Source organism: Trachypithecus francoisi, unplaced genomic scaffold, assembly GCF_009764315.1.
Source record: "Trachypithecus francoisi isolate TF-2019V2 unplaced genomic scaffold, Tfra_2.0 Lachesis_group5, whole genome shotgun sequence".
NCBI classification, from domain to species: domain Eukaryota; kingdom Metazoa; phylum Chordata; class Mammalia; order Primates; family Cercopithecidae; genus Trachypithecus; species Trachypithecus francoisi.
Genome location: NW_022681470.1, coordinates 112,851,692 through 112,865,829, shown reverse-complemented (window position 1 = coordinate 112,865,829; position 14,138 = coordinate 112,851,692). Strand labels below are relative to the sequence as shown.

At 43.3% G+C, this 14,138-nt stretch overlaps 1 protein-coding gene across 1 annotated transcript; it reads right to left on the bottom strand.

Annotated features, from left to right (window-relative positions):
- Nucleotides 1-1,048: 1,048 nt before the first annotated feature.
- TAF13 (TATA-box binding protein associated factor 13) lies at nt 1,049-13,832 on the bottom strand. Its single transcript, XM_033198306.1, has 4 exons — nt 13,721-13,832; nt 12,785-12,863; nt 3,741-3,838; nt 1,049-1,668 (listed from the first exon to the last, which is right to left on the bottom strand). Exons 1-4 carry the CDS (start codon nt 13,745-13,747, stop codon nt 1,498-1,500), a joined length of 375 nt encoding a protein of 124 aa, XP_033054197.1. The 5' UTR covers nt 13,748-13,832; the 3' UTR covers nt 1,049-1,497.
- Between the last annotated feature and the right edge of the window lie 306 nt (nt 13,833-14,138).

The window sequence follows — 14,138 nt, the reverse complement described above, 5'->3', positions numbered from 1 at the left end:
CCCGTGTATCCAAAACTACAAACATGGTTTCCATAGCCACATGTGGTTTTAGTCAAGGACACATTTCCACAATGAACAAGTACTTAAAATATGTTAATAAAACACTAACCCAAATGCTTATCCTGCCATGAGCTTTTTAAGCAGTGCCATTCCTTCTACTGAAAGCATTTATTTTTAGAAGCTCAAATCTGATCTGGGAAAACAGGTTCTCCTAAAACTTAACAGGATGTCATAAATCTGAAAAGATTTTAAATCAAAAAGCCTTCCAACACAGCATTATTCATATGAAACTTGATTTCTTAAAAAATAATAATAACTTGTTATCTGAAGAAAATTAAAACAGATTATCTTTTAAGAGATATAAACATTCTCACAAAAAACTATATTTTCTTCTATCATCTCTTTAAAAGAAATGCAAACCAGTTCATTATCTGTATTTGTTTTTTTGAGACAGAGTCACACTCTCTTCCTCAGGTTGGAGTGCAGTGGCACCATCTCGGCTCACTGCAATGTCTGCCTCCTGGGTTCAAAGCAATTCTTCTGCCTCAGCCTCCCGAGTAGCTGGGATTACAGGCACATGCCTCTATGCCTGGCTAATTTTTTAATTTTTAGTAGAGGCAAGGTTTTGCGATGTTGGCCAGGCTAGTCTCGAACTCCTGGCCTCAAGTGATCTGCCTGCCTCAGTCTCCCAAAGTGCTGGGATTACAGGTGTGAGCCACCACACCTGGCCTAATTCATTATCTTTAATAATAAACTAGACAATAAACTAGTTGCTGTCTAAAAACTTCTGAATACATGAAGTACAAGTCTGAGCTGTCGAGTCAAAAATGCCATTTAGACTTCACATATTAAATAGCTACAGTAGGCCAGGCATGGTGGCTCACACCTGTAATCCCAGCACTTTGAAAGGCCGAGGCAGGTGGATCACCAGGTCAAGAGATTGAAACCATCCTGGCTAACACGGTGAAACCCCGCCTCTACTAAAAATACAAAAAATTAGCCAAGCGTGGTGTTGGGCACCTGTAGTTCCAGGTACTCGGGAGGCTGAAGAAGGAGAATCACTTGAACCCGGGAGGTGAAGCTTACAGTGAGCTGAGATCGTGCCACTGCACTCCAGCCTGGTGACATAGCGAGAATCTGGCTCAAAAAAAAAAAAAAAAAAGCTACCGTATAGCTTACAAGGGCATAAACATACCTAACAGATAAATACTACTTTATCCTTTAGATAGTCAAAAGTCAGAAGGAACGGCATGCTTTGCAAGGTACATTGACTTATGTGTGGTCATTAAACCCCAGTAAGTAATTCAAGTATGGTAATACAAAGGCAGGCAATTAAATACACCCATATCACTCTAAAATCAAAGGCATAAAAATAAAGGCTGAAAACTTTCTCCATCTTTCATTTACATGGCTAGATATCAGAACCTTACTTTAGAAAATATACAATTATTATATATGATTTCCCCAGACAGTAATTTTCAGAAACTACAAAAAGTGTCAAGATCCATAGTTTGCTTCATCAAATGCTTTTCTAGCTCGTTTCAATTCTTCATTCATAGTAAGCAAGTCTTTAACCCTGGCAAACTTTCTTGGGTCCTTTCGAATCAAGAAGACAATATCTTCAACTTGTACTCGACCTTGTCTTCCAATTGACATTGCCTTGTGAGTCTATTACAAAGAAACATATTGCATTGAATTTTTTACAATCTAATATTTTACTGTTTTAATTTGCATTTATTAATTGCAAGTGAGGTCGAAGATTTTCTCTCATTATTATGGCTATATAATGGCTATTCATTTGTGAATTATCTTTCTCCTTATGTCCTCTGTCCATTTTGTAGTGGGTTATTAGCAATGTTCCCCTTTATGCTTCACAGGCACTTTAAAATATATATATATATATTTTTTGAGACGGAGTCTCGCTCTGTCACCCAGGCTGGAGTGCAGTGGCTGGATCTCAGCTCACTGCAAGCTCTGCCTCCCGGGTTTACGCCATTCTCCTGCCTCAGCCTCCCGAGTAGCTGGGACTACAGGCGCCTGCCACCTCGCCCGGCTAGTTTTTTGTATTTTTAGTAGAGATGGGGTTTCACTGTGTTAGCCAGGATGGTCTCGATCTCTTGACCTCGTGATCCGCCCGTCTCGGCCTCCCAAAGTGCTGGGATTACAGGCTTGAGCCACCGCGCCCGGCCAGAAAAATATCTTAAGGACATTAAAATGTCAACTTTATTGTTCCTTTTCTGTTTTTTGATATATGTAGATTTTGTCTTCATTTGTATAAAATAATTTTATCATTTTGTGTACTCACCCATTTCATTTATGCTTTTTGTCCTCCTCCATCTTAATACCCAATAAATATTGGTGGGTTTTCTAAAAACCAAATAAATCTACCTCATCCCCTGTCATTATATACTCACCTGTGCAAAACTGAAGACCTATCATAGCATTATTTCTAATGACTAAAAAATAGAAGCTAAATACTTAATAATATGGCATTGAGCCGGACACAGTGGCTCACACCAGTAATCCCAGAACTTTATGAGGCTGAGGGGTTAGATCGCTTGAACCCAGGAGTTCAAGACCAACCTGGGCAACATAGTGAGACCCTGTCTCTACAAAAAGTTTAAAAATTAACAGAGCTGGCCAGGTGCGGTAGCTCACGCCTGTAATCCCAGCACTTTGGGATGCCAAGGCGAGCAGATCAAGAGGTCAGGAGATCAAGACTATCCTGGCTAACATGGTGAAACCCCATCTCTACTAAAAACACAAAAAATTAGCCGGGCGTGGTGCCGGACGCCTGTAGTCCCAGCTACTCGGGAGGGTGAGGCAGGAGACGGCTTGAACCCAGGAGGCGGGGCTTGCAGTGAGCGGAGATCGTGCCACTGCACTCCAGCCTGGGTGACAGAGCGATACTCCGTCTCAAAAAAAAAAAAAACTAAAAAAAAAATTAAAAAAAAAAAAGCAGAGCATGGTGGCATATGCCTATAGTCCTAGGTATTTGAGAGGCTGAAGTGGGAGGACCACTTGAGTCTGGAAGGTCTCAGCTGCAGTGCACAACGATCATGCCACTGCACTCCAGCTGGGGCAACAGAGTGAGATCCTGTCACACACACACACACAAAAAAACATTGTATATCTTTAAATACTGGAAAAGGAGGGGAAAAAAATAAACCTACGTTGGACAATGGCATTAGGGGTAATATTTTTATTTTATTCAAGGATATTATAATTATGTCCTTATAAAAAATGGAAGAGGCTAGGTGCGGTGGCTCACGCTTATAATCCTAGCACTTTGGGAGGCCAAGGCTGGCGGATCACCTGAGGTTGGGAGTTCGAGACCAGTCTGACCAATGCAGAGAAACTCAGTCTCTATTAAAAATACAAAATTAGCCAGGCGTGGTGGCACATGCCTGTAATCCCAGCTCCTCAGAGGTTGAGGCAGGAGAATCCCTCGAACCCGGCAGGCAAAGGCTGCGGTGAGCCGAGATCACGCCATTGCACTCCAGCCTGGGCAACAAGAATGAAACTCCGTCTCAAAAAAAAAAAAAAAGGAAGAAGGGGGGATAGAATATATACATATAACCTCCATCCTTAATGATAAACAGTAACCAATAACTTCTGCAAACAAGCACTCAGATGGATAGCTTATTTCAAAGGATGACATAAGTTACTAGTCTTACCTAAAGTTTAATATTTCATATCTATTCTTCAATTAAGTAAGACAAGTTAGGAAAGAATCTTACCATTTCAGTGATAAACTCTATGACAAGATCTTCAAGAATATCCACTGACTCAGTATAAGGATTCTGGTCATCCCCAAAGCCATACATCATACATCGCACTGTAAAAGAACAATCACTTTTGTTTACTTTTACAGATTTAACAATTTAATGCTTTAAAAAAATAAACTAGAAGTGAACCAAGTTATAGACAATATTGGTATAAAAACATATTTACATTGTATTTGTTATCTCCAAGTATGGATTCTGGTGTAAAAGGTTTAAGGACAGTCTGATGACCAACTGTTCCCATATAGCCGCCAACCAAACTCTTCCTTCCTCCCAGCTACTGAACCCTAAGGTAAACAGTGTTTTCCTAATCTCTATCATCTATTTACCAGCCCCTGACCCCAGCAGAACACCTTTAAGTAGGAAATTCTGGCAGGAGACAGGACAGATAGCAACAGCTTAGCCTTTTTTGGAGACAGTTTTTGTGTGTGGGCATGGCAGAGGGGCATTGGAAAAAAGGTAGACTCTTTACTGATATTACCATAGGGGAAAAGACATGAGAGAAAGTTCTCCAAATACTTTTTTTTTTTTTTTTGAGACAGAGTCTCCCTCTGTCGCCCAGGCTGGAGTGCAGTGGTGCGATCTCGGCTCACCGCAAGCTCCGCCTACCGGGTTCACGTCATTCTCCTGCCTCAGCCTCCCAAGTAGCTGGAACTACAGGCACCCACCACCATGCCCGGCTAATTTTTTGTATTTTTAGTAGAGACGGGGTTTCACCATGTTAGCCAGGATGGTCTTGATCTCCTGACCTCTTGATCCACCTGCCTCGGCCTCCCAAAGTGCTGGGATTACAGACGTGAGCCACTGCGCCTGGTCCCAAATACATTCTTACAGGAAGCAACAGGGTAATCAAAATTAGAAAGCAGAGGGCTTACTACAAGGAATTTTGACATTTCCTAGATCAATACAACTGCTGGCAAAGCCCTTTCAGGCTTCATCTGAAGAAACCGTAGGAAATGAAAAAGGTAAGTCTAGGTTGGGTGCAGTGGCCCACATCTGTAATCCAGCACTTTGGGAGGCCCAGGCAACTAGACTGCTTGAGCTCAGGAGTTTGAGACAAGCCTAGGTAACATGGCGAAACCCTGTCTCTACAAAAAAAAAAAACAAAAATTAGCTGGGCGAAGGCTGGGATGGTGGCTCACGCCTGTAATTCCAGCACTTCGGGAGGCTAAGGCAGATCACTTGAGGACAGAAGTTTGAGATCAGCCTGGCCAACAAGGTGAAACCCCGTCTCTACTAAAAACAAAACACAAAAGTCAGCTGGGGGTGTTGGTAAATGCCTATAATCCCAGCTACTCGGGAGGCTGAGGCATGAGAATCACTTGAATCCAGGAGGCAGAGATTGCAGTGAGCTGAGATCGTGCCACTGCACTCCAGCCTGGGTGACAGAGACTGTGTCTCAAAAATAATAATAATAATAATAATAATAGAGAGAGAAGTCTAATATACAGAAATAAAAAAACTGCAAAAGATAAACTGTATATAGTCCTTATTATATGCCAGGTACTCTCATAAGTCTTTACATATATAACTCATTTAATCCTCACAATGATCCTTTGAGGTAGATACTATTGATTATCCCCACTCTATAGATGAGAAAATTAAAGCACTGCAGTAACTGATTTATCCAAGGTCACAAAGCTATTAAGAGATGGAACCTGAGTTTGAACCCAGCTGATCTGCTTCAGGTCTTTCCTCATACCCACAATAGCATCGCACTTGTTGGTACTTGCAGTTTAGGGCAGACAGGATCCATATGAATTCTTTTCTTTGCTCCCCTTTTTTTGAGCCAGTCTTGGCTCTGTCGCCCAGGCTGGAGAGGTGTTGCAGTCACAGCTTGCTGCAGCCTCAACCTCCCTGGCTCATGTGAGCAGCTGGGACTACAGGCACATGCCACCATGCCTCGCTAATTTGTGGCGTGTTTTTGAGACGGAAGTCTCACTGTGTCACCCAGAATAGAGTGCAATGGCACAATCTCAGCTCACTGCAACCTCCACCTCCAGGGTTCAAGAGATTCTCAAGCTTCAGCCTCCAAGTAGCTGGGATTACAGGCATGCGCTACCACACCCGGCTAATATTTTTGTATTTTTTAGTAGAGTCAGGGTTTTGCCACATTGCCCAGGAGAGTCTTGAATTCCTGGCCTCAGGTGATCTGCCTGCCTTGGCCTCCCAAATTATTGGGATTACAGGCATGAGCCACCACAGCCAGCCATTTTAAATTTTTTCTAGAGACAGGGGTCTCACTATGTTGCCCAGGCTGGTTTTGAACTGGTTTCTAAAAATTTATTTATTTTTGTTTTCTCATAGAGACAGGGTCCCACCTTGTTGCCCAGGCTGGTCTTGAACTCCTGGACTCAAGCAATCCTTCTGCCTTGGCCTCCCAAAGTGCTGGGATTACAGGTGTGAGCCACCACACTCAGCTGAGATCCACACAGGTTCTTATCCTATCACCTATAAACTCCCAGTCCAGAGACAAGCCAGCACTGTGGTTCATGCCTATAATCCCTGCACTTCTGGAGGCCCAAGTGGGCAGATCACCTGAGGTTGGGAGTTTGAGACCAGCCTAAACAACATGGTGAAACCCCGTCTCTACTAAATATACAAAAATTAGGGGGGCGTGGTGGCGCTTGCCTGTAATCCCAGCTACTAGGGATGCTGAGGCAGAAGAATTGCTTGAACCTAGGGGGCAGAGGTTGTGGTGAGCCAAGATCACGCGAATGCATTCCAATGGGCGACAGAGGAAGACTCCGTCTCAAAAAAAGTCCTTGAGACGACCCTAAAATCATACAGAAAAATTTTATACATTATCTGTACATGTGCATTTTTCTGGGAATAATTATAACTTTCATCAGATTCTCAAAGGCGTGTATGTAAATGGTAAGAAACTGTCAAGTGCTGCAAGTGTTTTATTATCTTGATCTTAGTAGTGGTTACAAGTGTGTGAATGTGTGTGTGTGTGTGTGTGCACGTGTATACAGTTGCCCCTTAGTATCCTTGGGAGCTTGGTTCCAGGACCTCCCGTGGATACCAAAATTTTCAGATGCTCAAATCCCAGATATAAAATGTCATAGAGTTTGCATATAACCTAAACACATCCTATCTATATTTTAAATCATCTCTAGGTTACTTACAATACCTAATACAATGTAAATGCTATGTAAATAGTTGCTATATTATATTGTTTAGGGAATAATGACCAGGAAAAAAAATATGTACCTGTTCAATAGAAACACAGTTTTTTTTTTTCTGAATATTTTCCATCTGAGGTTGGTTGAATCCATGGATGCAGAACCCATGGATATAGAGGGCTGACTGTATAGTATACATAAAATTCAGCAAGCTGTTCACTTAAGACTTGCACAATTTATTGTATCTAAGTTTTATTTTTTTTAAAAAAGGTACGGCTGTGTGCGGTAGCTCATGGCTGTAATCCCAGCACTTTGGGAAGCAGAGGTGGGTGGATCATGAGGTCAGGAGATCAAGACCATCCAGGCTAACAAGGTGAAACCCTGTCTCTACTAAAAATACAAAAAATTAGCCGGGTGTGGTGGCGGGCGCCTGTAGTCCCAGCTACTCGGGAGGCTGACACAGGAGAATGGCGTGAACCCAGGAGGCAGAGCTTTCAGTGAGCCGAGATCACGCCACTGCACTCCAGCCTGGGCGACAGAGGGAGACTGTCTCAAAAAAAAAAAAGAAAAATTAAAAAAAGATACTTGTAGAATACTTCTAAAGGAAGAAATGAGTAAATTAAGAATAATTCCTCTATTTAGAAGAAGTAAAAACTAGTAGAAGTACAAAGAGAAGAAAGTAGGCCAGGCCTACAGAAGAAAAGGGTGACTTGGAAACCAGCCTGAGATAGACATATCCCTAGGGTTTACACTGGCAAGAGTCTTTAGGTCCAGAAACAGGAGGAAAAAAACAAACACAGGAGCCAATAGGTTTTATCTTTCTGTTTTGGATTCTGTGCTTTTGCCTTTTTTTAAAAAAAGATAATTTTAGATTTACAGCTGAGTTGCAAAAATAGTACACAGTTCCCATATGCCCTATATTCAGCTTCCCCTTATGTTAACATGTTATACAACCATAGGGAGTCATCAAAGCTAAGAAATTAACATCGGTACAAGTACAGACTTTATTCAGATTTTACGAGTTTTTCCACCAATGTCCTTTTTGTTTCAGGTTCCCATACCATTTAGTTGTCATGTCTCCTTTGTTCCCTCTGATCTCTGACAGTTCCTCGACTTTTTCATCTTTCAAAACCTTGACACCTTTTTTTTTTTTTTTTTTTTTGAGGTGGAGTCTCGCTCTGTCGCCTGGACTGGAGTGCAGTGGCCAGATCTCAGCTCACTGCAAGCTCTGCCTCCCGGGTTTACGCCATTCTCCTGCCTCAGCCTCCCGAGTAGCTGGGACTACAGGCGCCCGCCACCTCGCCCGGCTAGTTTTTGTATTTTTAGTAGAGACGGGGTTTCACCGTGTTAGCCAGGATGGTCTCGATCGCCTGACCTCGTGATCCGCCCGTCTCGGCCTCCCAAAGTGCTGGATTACAGGCTTGAGCCACCGCGCCCGGCCGACACCTTTTTTTTTTTTAATGAAACCATTGTTTACAAAAAACCTTGACACTTTTGAAGAATATTGGTCAGTTATCTTGTAGACTATCCCTCAATTTGGGTTTCTTTGATGTTTCCTCATTAGATTGAAGTTAGACATTACCAGGAAGAACACCAAGGTGATGTGTCCTCTTAATGCATCATATCTGGGGTATATAATGTCAATATACTGTATGTTATTAGTGATGCTTTGATCACTTGGTTAACATGGTGTCTTCCAGAATTCTCCATTTTAAGTTTACTGTTTTTGTTTAAATATTTTGAGGAAGATACTTTGTCACTAACATTTTGATGGGCAGAATTCACCAGACAGAAAATATATTTCACTGGAAAAGGGAAACTTATTATATGGGAAGTACGTAAACTGTATTTGGTTAAAGGGTCTATAAAGGCATAAACAAATGCCAGATAATGCTTTGAAATTCTATAGGCCCATTGCAGCCTCTGCCTCCCAGGTTCCAGTGACTCTCCGGCCTCAGCTTCCCAAGTAGCTGGAATTTTTTTTTTTTTTTTGAGAGGCAGTCTTGCTCTGTCACCCAGGCTGAAGCGCAGTGGCGCCATCCTGGCTCACTGCAACCTCCGCCTCCCGGATTCAAGTGACTCTCCTGCCTCAGCCTCCCAAGTAGGTGGGGCTACAGGCATGTGCCACCACGTCCAGCTAATTTTTTGTATTTTTAGTTGAGACGGGGTTTCACCGTGTTAGCCAGGATGGTCTCGATCTCCTGACCTCGTGATCCGCCCGTCTCGGCCTCCCAAAGTGCTGGGATTACAGGCTTGAGCCACCGCGCCCGGCCGACACCTTTTTTTTTTTTAATGAAACCATTGTTTACAAAAAACCTTGACACTTTTGAAGAATATTGGTCAGTTATCTTGTAGACTATCCCTCAATTTGGGTTTCTTTGATGTTTCCTCATTAGATTGAAATTAGACATTACCAGGAAGAACACCAAGGTGATGTGTCCTCTTAATGCATCATATCTGGGGTATATAATGTCAATATACTGTATGTTATTAGTGATGCTTTGATCACTTGGTTAACATGGTGTCTTCCAGAATTCTCCATTTTAAGTTTACTGTTTTTGTTTAAATATTTTGAGGAAGATACTTTGTCACTAACATTTTGATGGGCAGAATTCACCAGACAGAAAATATATTTCACTGGAAAAGGGAAACTTATTATATGGGAAGTACGTAAACTGTATTTGGTTAAAGGGTCTATAAAGGCATAAACAAATGCCAGATAATGCTTTGAAATTCTATAGGCCCATTGCAGCCTCTGCCTCCCAGGTTCCAGTGACTCTCCGGCCTCAGCTTCCCAAGTAGCTGGAATTTTTTTTTTTTTTTTTTGAGAGGCAGTCTTGCTCTGTCACCCAGGCTGAAGCGCAGTGGCGCCATCCTGGCTCACTGCAACCTCCGCCTCCCGGATTCAAGTGACTCTCCTGCCTCAGCCTCCCAAGTAGGTGGGGCTACAGGCATGTGCCACCACGTCCAGCTAATTTTTTGTATTTTTAGTTGAGACGGGGTTTCACCGTGTTAGCCAGGATGGTCTCGATCTCCTGACCTCATGATCCACCCACCTCAGCCTCCCAAAGTGCTGGGATTACAGGCATGAGCTACCGTCTCCAGCCCTTGAGTAGCGGAATTATAGGCATGCATCACCATGCCCAGCTAATTTTTGTATTTTTATTAGAGACGGGGTTTTGCCATGTTGGCCAGGCTGGTCTAGAACTCCTGACCTCAAGTGATCCTCCCATCTTGGCCTCCCAAAGTGCGGGGATTACAGGCATGAGCCACTGTACCCAGTCCCCCACAAACTTTTTTTTTTAAGGTTCAGGAGAACAGATCTTTTGTCAGTAACCTCTGTGAATATTGAGGTAAGATAAGGAGAAGCCTGAAGATTCCAAATTCCTGTCATCACAAACTAATCTCACTGGAACAAAGGTCTTCGCTAACAACCAACTGAACATCACTCTGGGATGCTCTGGTACAAGGATCCCATTCTTATGCTGATATAATAAGTAAAACCACATAATAGTATAAGGAGCATCAGAGAAATGAAATAAGAAATGGTCAGCTTTAGTGAGGAAACAAAATATGGAAAAGGATTTGGATGGTTAAAAAATAAGAGTGTCTGGCTGGGCTGGGTGTGGTGGCTCATGCCTGCAATCCCAGCAGTTTGGGAGGCTGAGGCAGGAGGATCACTTGAGGGTAGGAGTTTGAGACCAGCCTGGCCAACATAGTGAAACTAGTCTCTACTGAAAATACAAAAATTAGCTGGGTATGGCTGGGCACGGTGGCTCGTGCCTGTAATCCCAGCACTTTGGGAAGCCGAGTTGGGCAGATCATCTGAGGTCAGGAGTTTGAGACTAGCCTGGCTAACATGGTGAAACCCGTTTTGTATTTTGTAAAAATACAAAAAATTAGCCAGGGCGTGGTGGCGCATGCCTGTAAAACCAGCTACTCGAGAGGCTGAGGCAGGAGAATTGCTTAAACCCAGGAGGTGGAGGTTGCCGTAAGACGAGATAACGCCACTGCACTCAAGCCTGGGTGACAGAGCAAGGCTCTGTCTCAGGGGAAAAGAAAAAAAAAAATTAACTGGGCATGGTGGCATGCACCTATAGTCCCAGCTATTCAGAAGGCTGAGGTGGGAGGATCACTTGAGCCCAGGAGTTCAAGGTTGCAGTGAGCTGTGATCACGCCACTGTACTCTAGCCCCAGGGATAGAAGAGTGAGACCCTGTCCCTAAGAAAATAAATAAAAATTAAGAAAATAATTTTTTTTAAAAAAGATATACTGACCCTGAAGCTGGGCATAGTGGCTCATGCTTATAATCCCAGCACTTTGGGAGGCTGAGATGGCAGATCATGAGGTCAAGAGATTGAGACCATCCTGGCCAACATGGTGAAACCCCGTCTCTACTAACAATACCAAAATTAGCTGGGCGTGGTGGCATATGCCTGTAGTCCCAGCTACTCAGGAGGCTGAGTCAGGAGAATCACTTGAGCCCAGGAGGCAGAGGTTGCAGTGAGCCAAGATCATGCCATTGCACTCCAGGCTGGCGACAGTGAGACTCTGTCTCAAAAAAAAAAAAAAAAAAGATATACTGACCCTGCAGTTTGAAGGACATTTGGGAACTGCTCAGATATAACCCAGCCTAAATAAACCATATGATAAATCTGTGTTGCCTCATCTCTCAATACTTAGATATAACTTTACATAAAGGACCCAGGACTGGGAGATGGAGAGCACATTCTCATGCTGTGTTCCAGGGCTTGGCCTGTACCATCAGTAGTAGCAGCTCCTCTCCCTTCCTCGTGTTGCCAAAAGGGGTCAAAACCATCTACTGAGGGGGTAGGATGGAGAATCAATACATTATAATCTCCATGTCATTGCTTATTTTGTTTATTTATCTATTTTGGACACAGGGTCTGTTCCGTCACCAAGGCTGGAGTGCAGTGGCGCAATCGGGTTCACTGCAACCTCCACCTCCTGGGCTCTAACCATCCTCTCACCTCAGCCTTCAGAGTAGCTGGAACTACAGAGGTGTGCCACCATGCCCTGCTAATTTTTGTATTTTTTGTAGAAAGAGGGTTTCACTATGTCGCCCAGGCTGGTCTTGACCTCCTGGGCTCAAGCGATCTGCTTGCCTTGACCTCCCAAAGTGCTGGGATTACAGGCGTGAGCCACTGCATCTAGCCTCCATGTCACTATAATGCCTTACACTATTCACGACCTTCTTTTTGAGACAGAGTCTTGCTGTGTCACCCAGGCTGGAGTGCAGTGGCATAATCTTGGCTCACTGCAACTTCTCCCTCCTGGCTTCAAGCGAGCATGTCTGGCCAATTTTTGTATTCTTAGTAGGGACGCAGTTTCATCATGTTGGCCAGGCTGGTCTCGAACTCCTGACCTCCAGTGATTCACCTGCCTCAGCCTCCCAAAGTGCTGGGACTACAGTCGTGAGCCACTGCACCCAGCTGTTCACCACCTTCTTACTTTGTTCATGGCCTTAGTCCAAAGCCCAAGCCCCAACTCACTTGCTACTCTCCCTCAACACCTGTTGCAGGATCCATTATCATCTGTGGCTTACAAAGGAGCCTCTGTTTCTACTGCTGCAAAGGCAAGAGGAAAACTAATGGAGGTATGTTCTTCTGCCCCAAATTAAAACACGAACTACATTTGCTCACCTAAAAAGCAATTTATACACACACATACACACACATATAATTGGAGTTAGGATTGGTACTATCTGATTCAAAAGTTAAACAGAATTTGATAGGCTAGTCTGAGAATATTGTCACTACAGGGAAATATTCAAAGCAATAAATGTACTTTGAAAGGAGATGTCCAAAAGTTTTCATCATCTATAACAAAATCATTGTCAATAGTACTTACATTCTTTAGAAAAGAGTCTCTTTCTTTTACCCTGTCCACCTTCTGCACCTCCTCCAATTTCTTCATTTTCTTCCTCAAACTAAAAAATGTATATATAGAAATGTCAAATAATTGCCTTGCATTTGATATTATAATAATAACATTTTTTTTTCATTTTTAACAGATAAGCAACAAAGCCTAAAGGAAGCAGGAAAACAAAAACAAAAAACACGAAACCTTAGCACTGAAGGGGCCTATGTATCTAGTCCAACTCCCAACTCATCCAAAAATGGCTTCTACAATGTTCCTAACAAATAATCCTACTGCTTCTACGTGTAAGAGTTCTAATGAACATAGGTTTTATTTTTAAACAACTAAGGTGGCCTATTGCTACTGTTATCGTTAAACAGTTGAGACTGACTCAAAGTCTACCTTTGTAGACTTTGTAGTAAGCAAAACTAATATTTACTAAGCATTTGTTTATACGGTGCTAAAAACGTTCCTTAAGGAAGCCCGTAACCCTATTTTGTAACAAGAAAACTGATTGTCAAAGTTAAATAACTTGCTTAGAGACAATGGATATTTTGAAATCCAGGCTGTCTGACTTTCAATGCATTCTTTTCCCATTACTTCACAGTAAGTACAGTTTTGTTAACAATTGAACTGTTGGTTCATAGTGAGCGCTAATAGATGTCAGTTTTGACCTCTGATGATTCTGTACGTGTTTCAGTGTCTGGCAAATACAGACCAAAATCAAGGGGAAAGGGGTCACAAAACCTACTCTTCCTTCATGTCGTTCCCCACTTTCTAATATGATCAATCCTTAGGGCGGGAAGTCCCCGAATTCTGTTGGCGGAACTGACTAAGGCAAGCAGATCCGATTCTGAACTCTGTCTCCGCTACTGAGCCCCGACGGAGCGAAGAAAAGAGAGGTTTTGGACAGACACGGTCACTCACGGTGGGGTCTTCTTCCTCATCTGCCATCCCACTAGCTCTCCAACCCACAGCTTCCCCCCGGCTGGCTCCCAGGGGGTTACGCTACTTCCGCCGCCTCACTTCCGGTGATGGGCGGGGCTGGAGCTGGGAGTAGCTGGCTGCGGCCTGCGGGAGGACTGTGGTGCTTTCCGGCCTAGCGGCGGAAATGCGACAGTCTCTAGCGGAGGAGACCGGCTCTCCTCCCTGTAACCCTGAAGGAATTGAAAACTAACAAAGAAAAGGAAATCACGGGCTAGGTGGGGTGTATCTCGTTGTCACCCTAAATTTGCTGCTGCGCGTTGAATCACGGCTTCCTGTTTGGGGACTGGGAAGCTATGGATCGTAGGAGGGCTAGCCAGCGGTCCTTTATCTGACACAAATGCTTTTAAATCATTTTAAA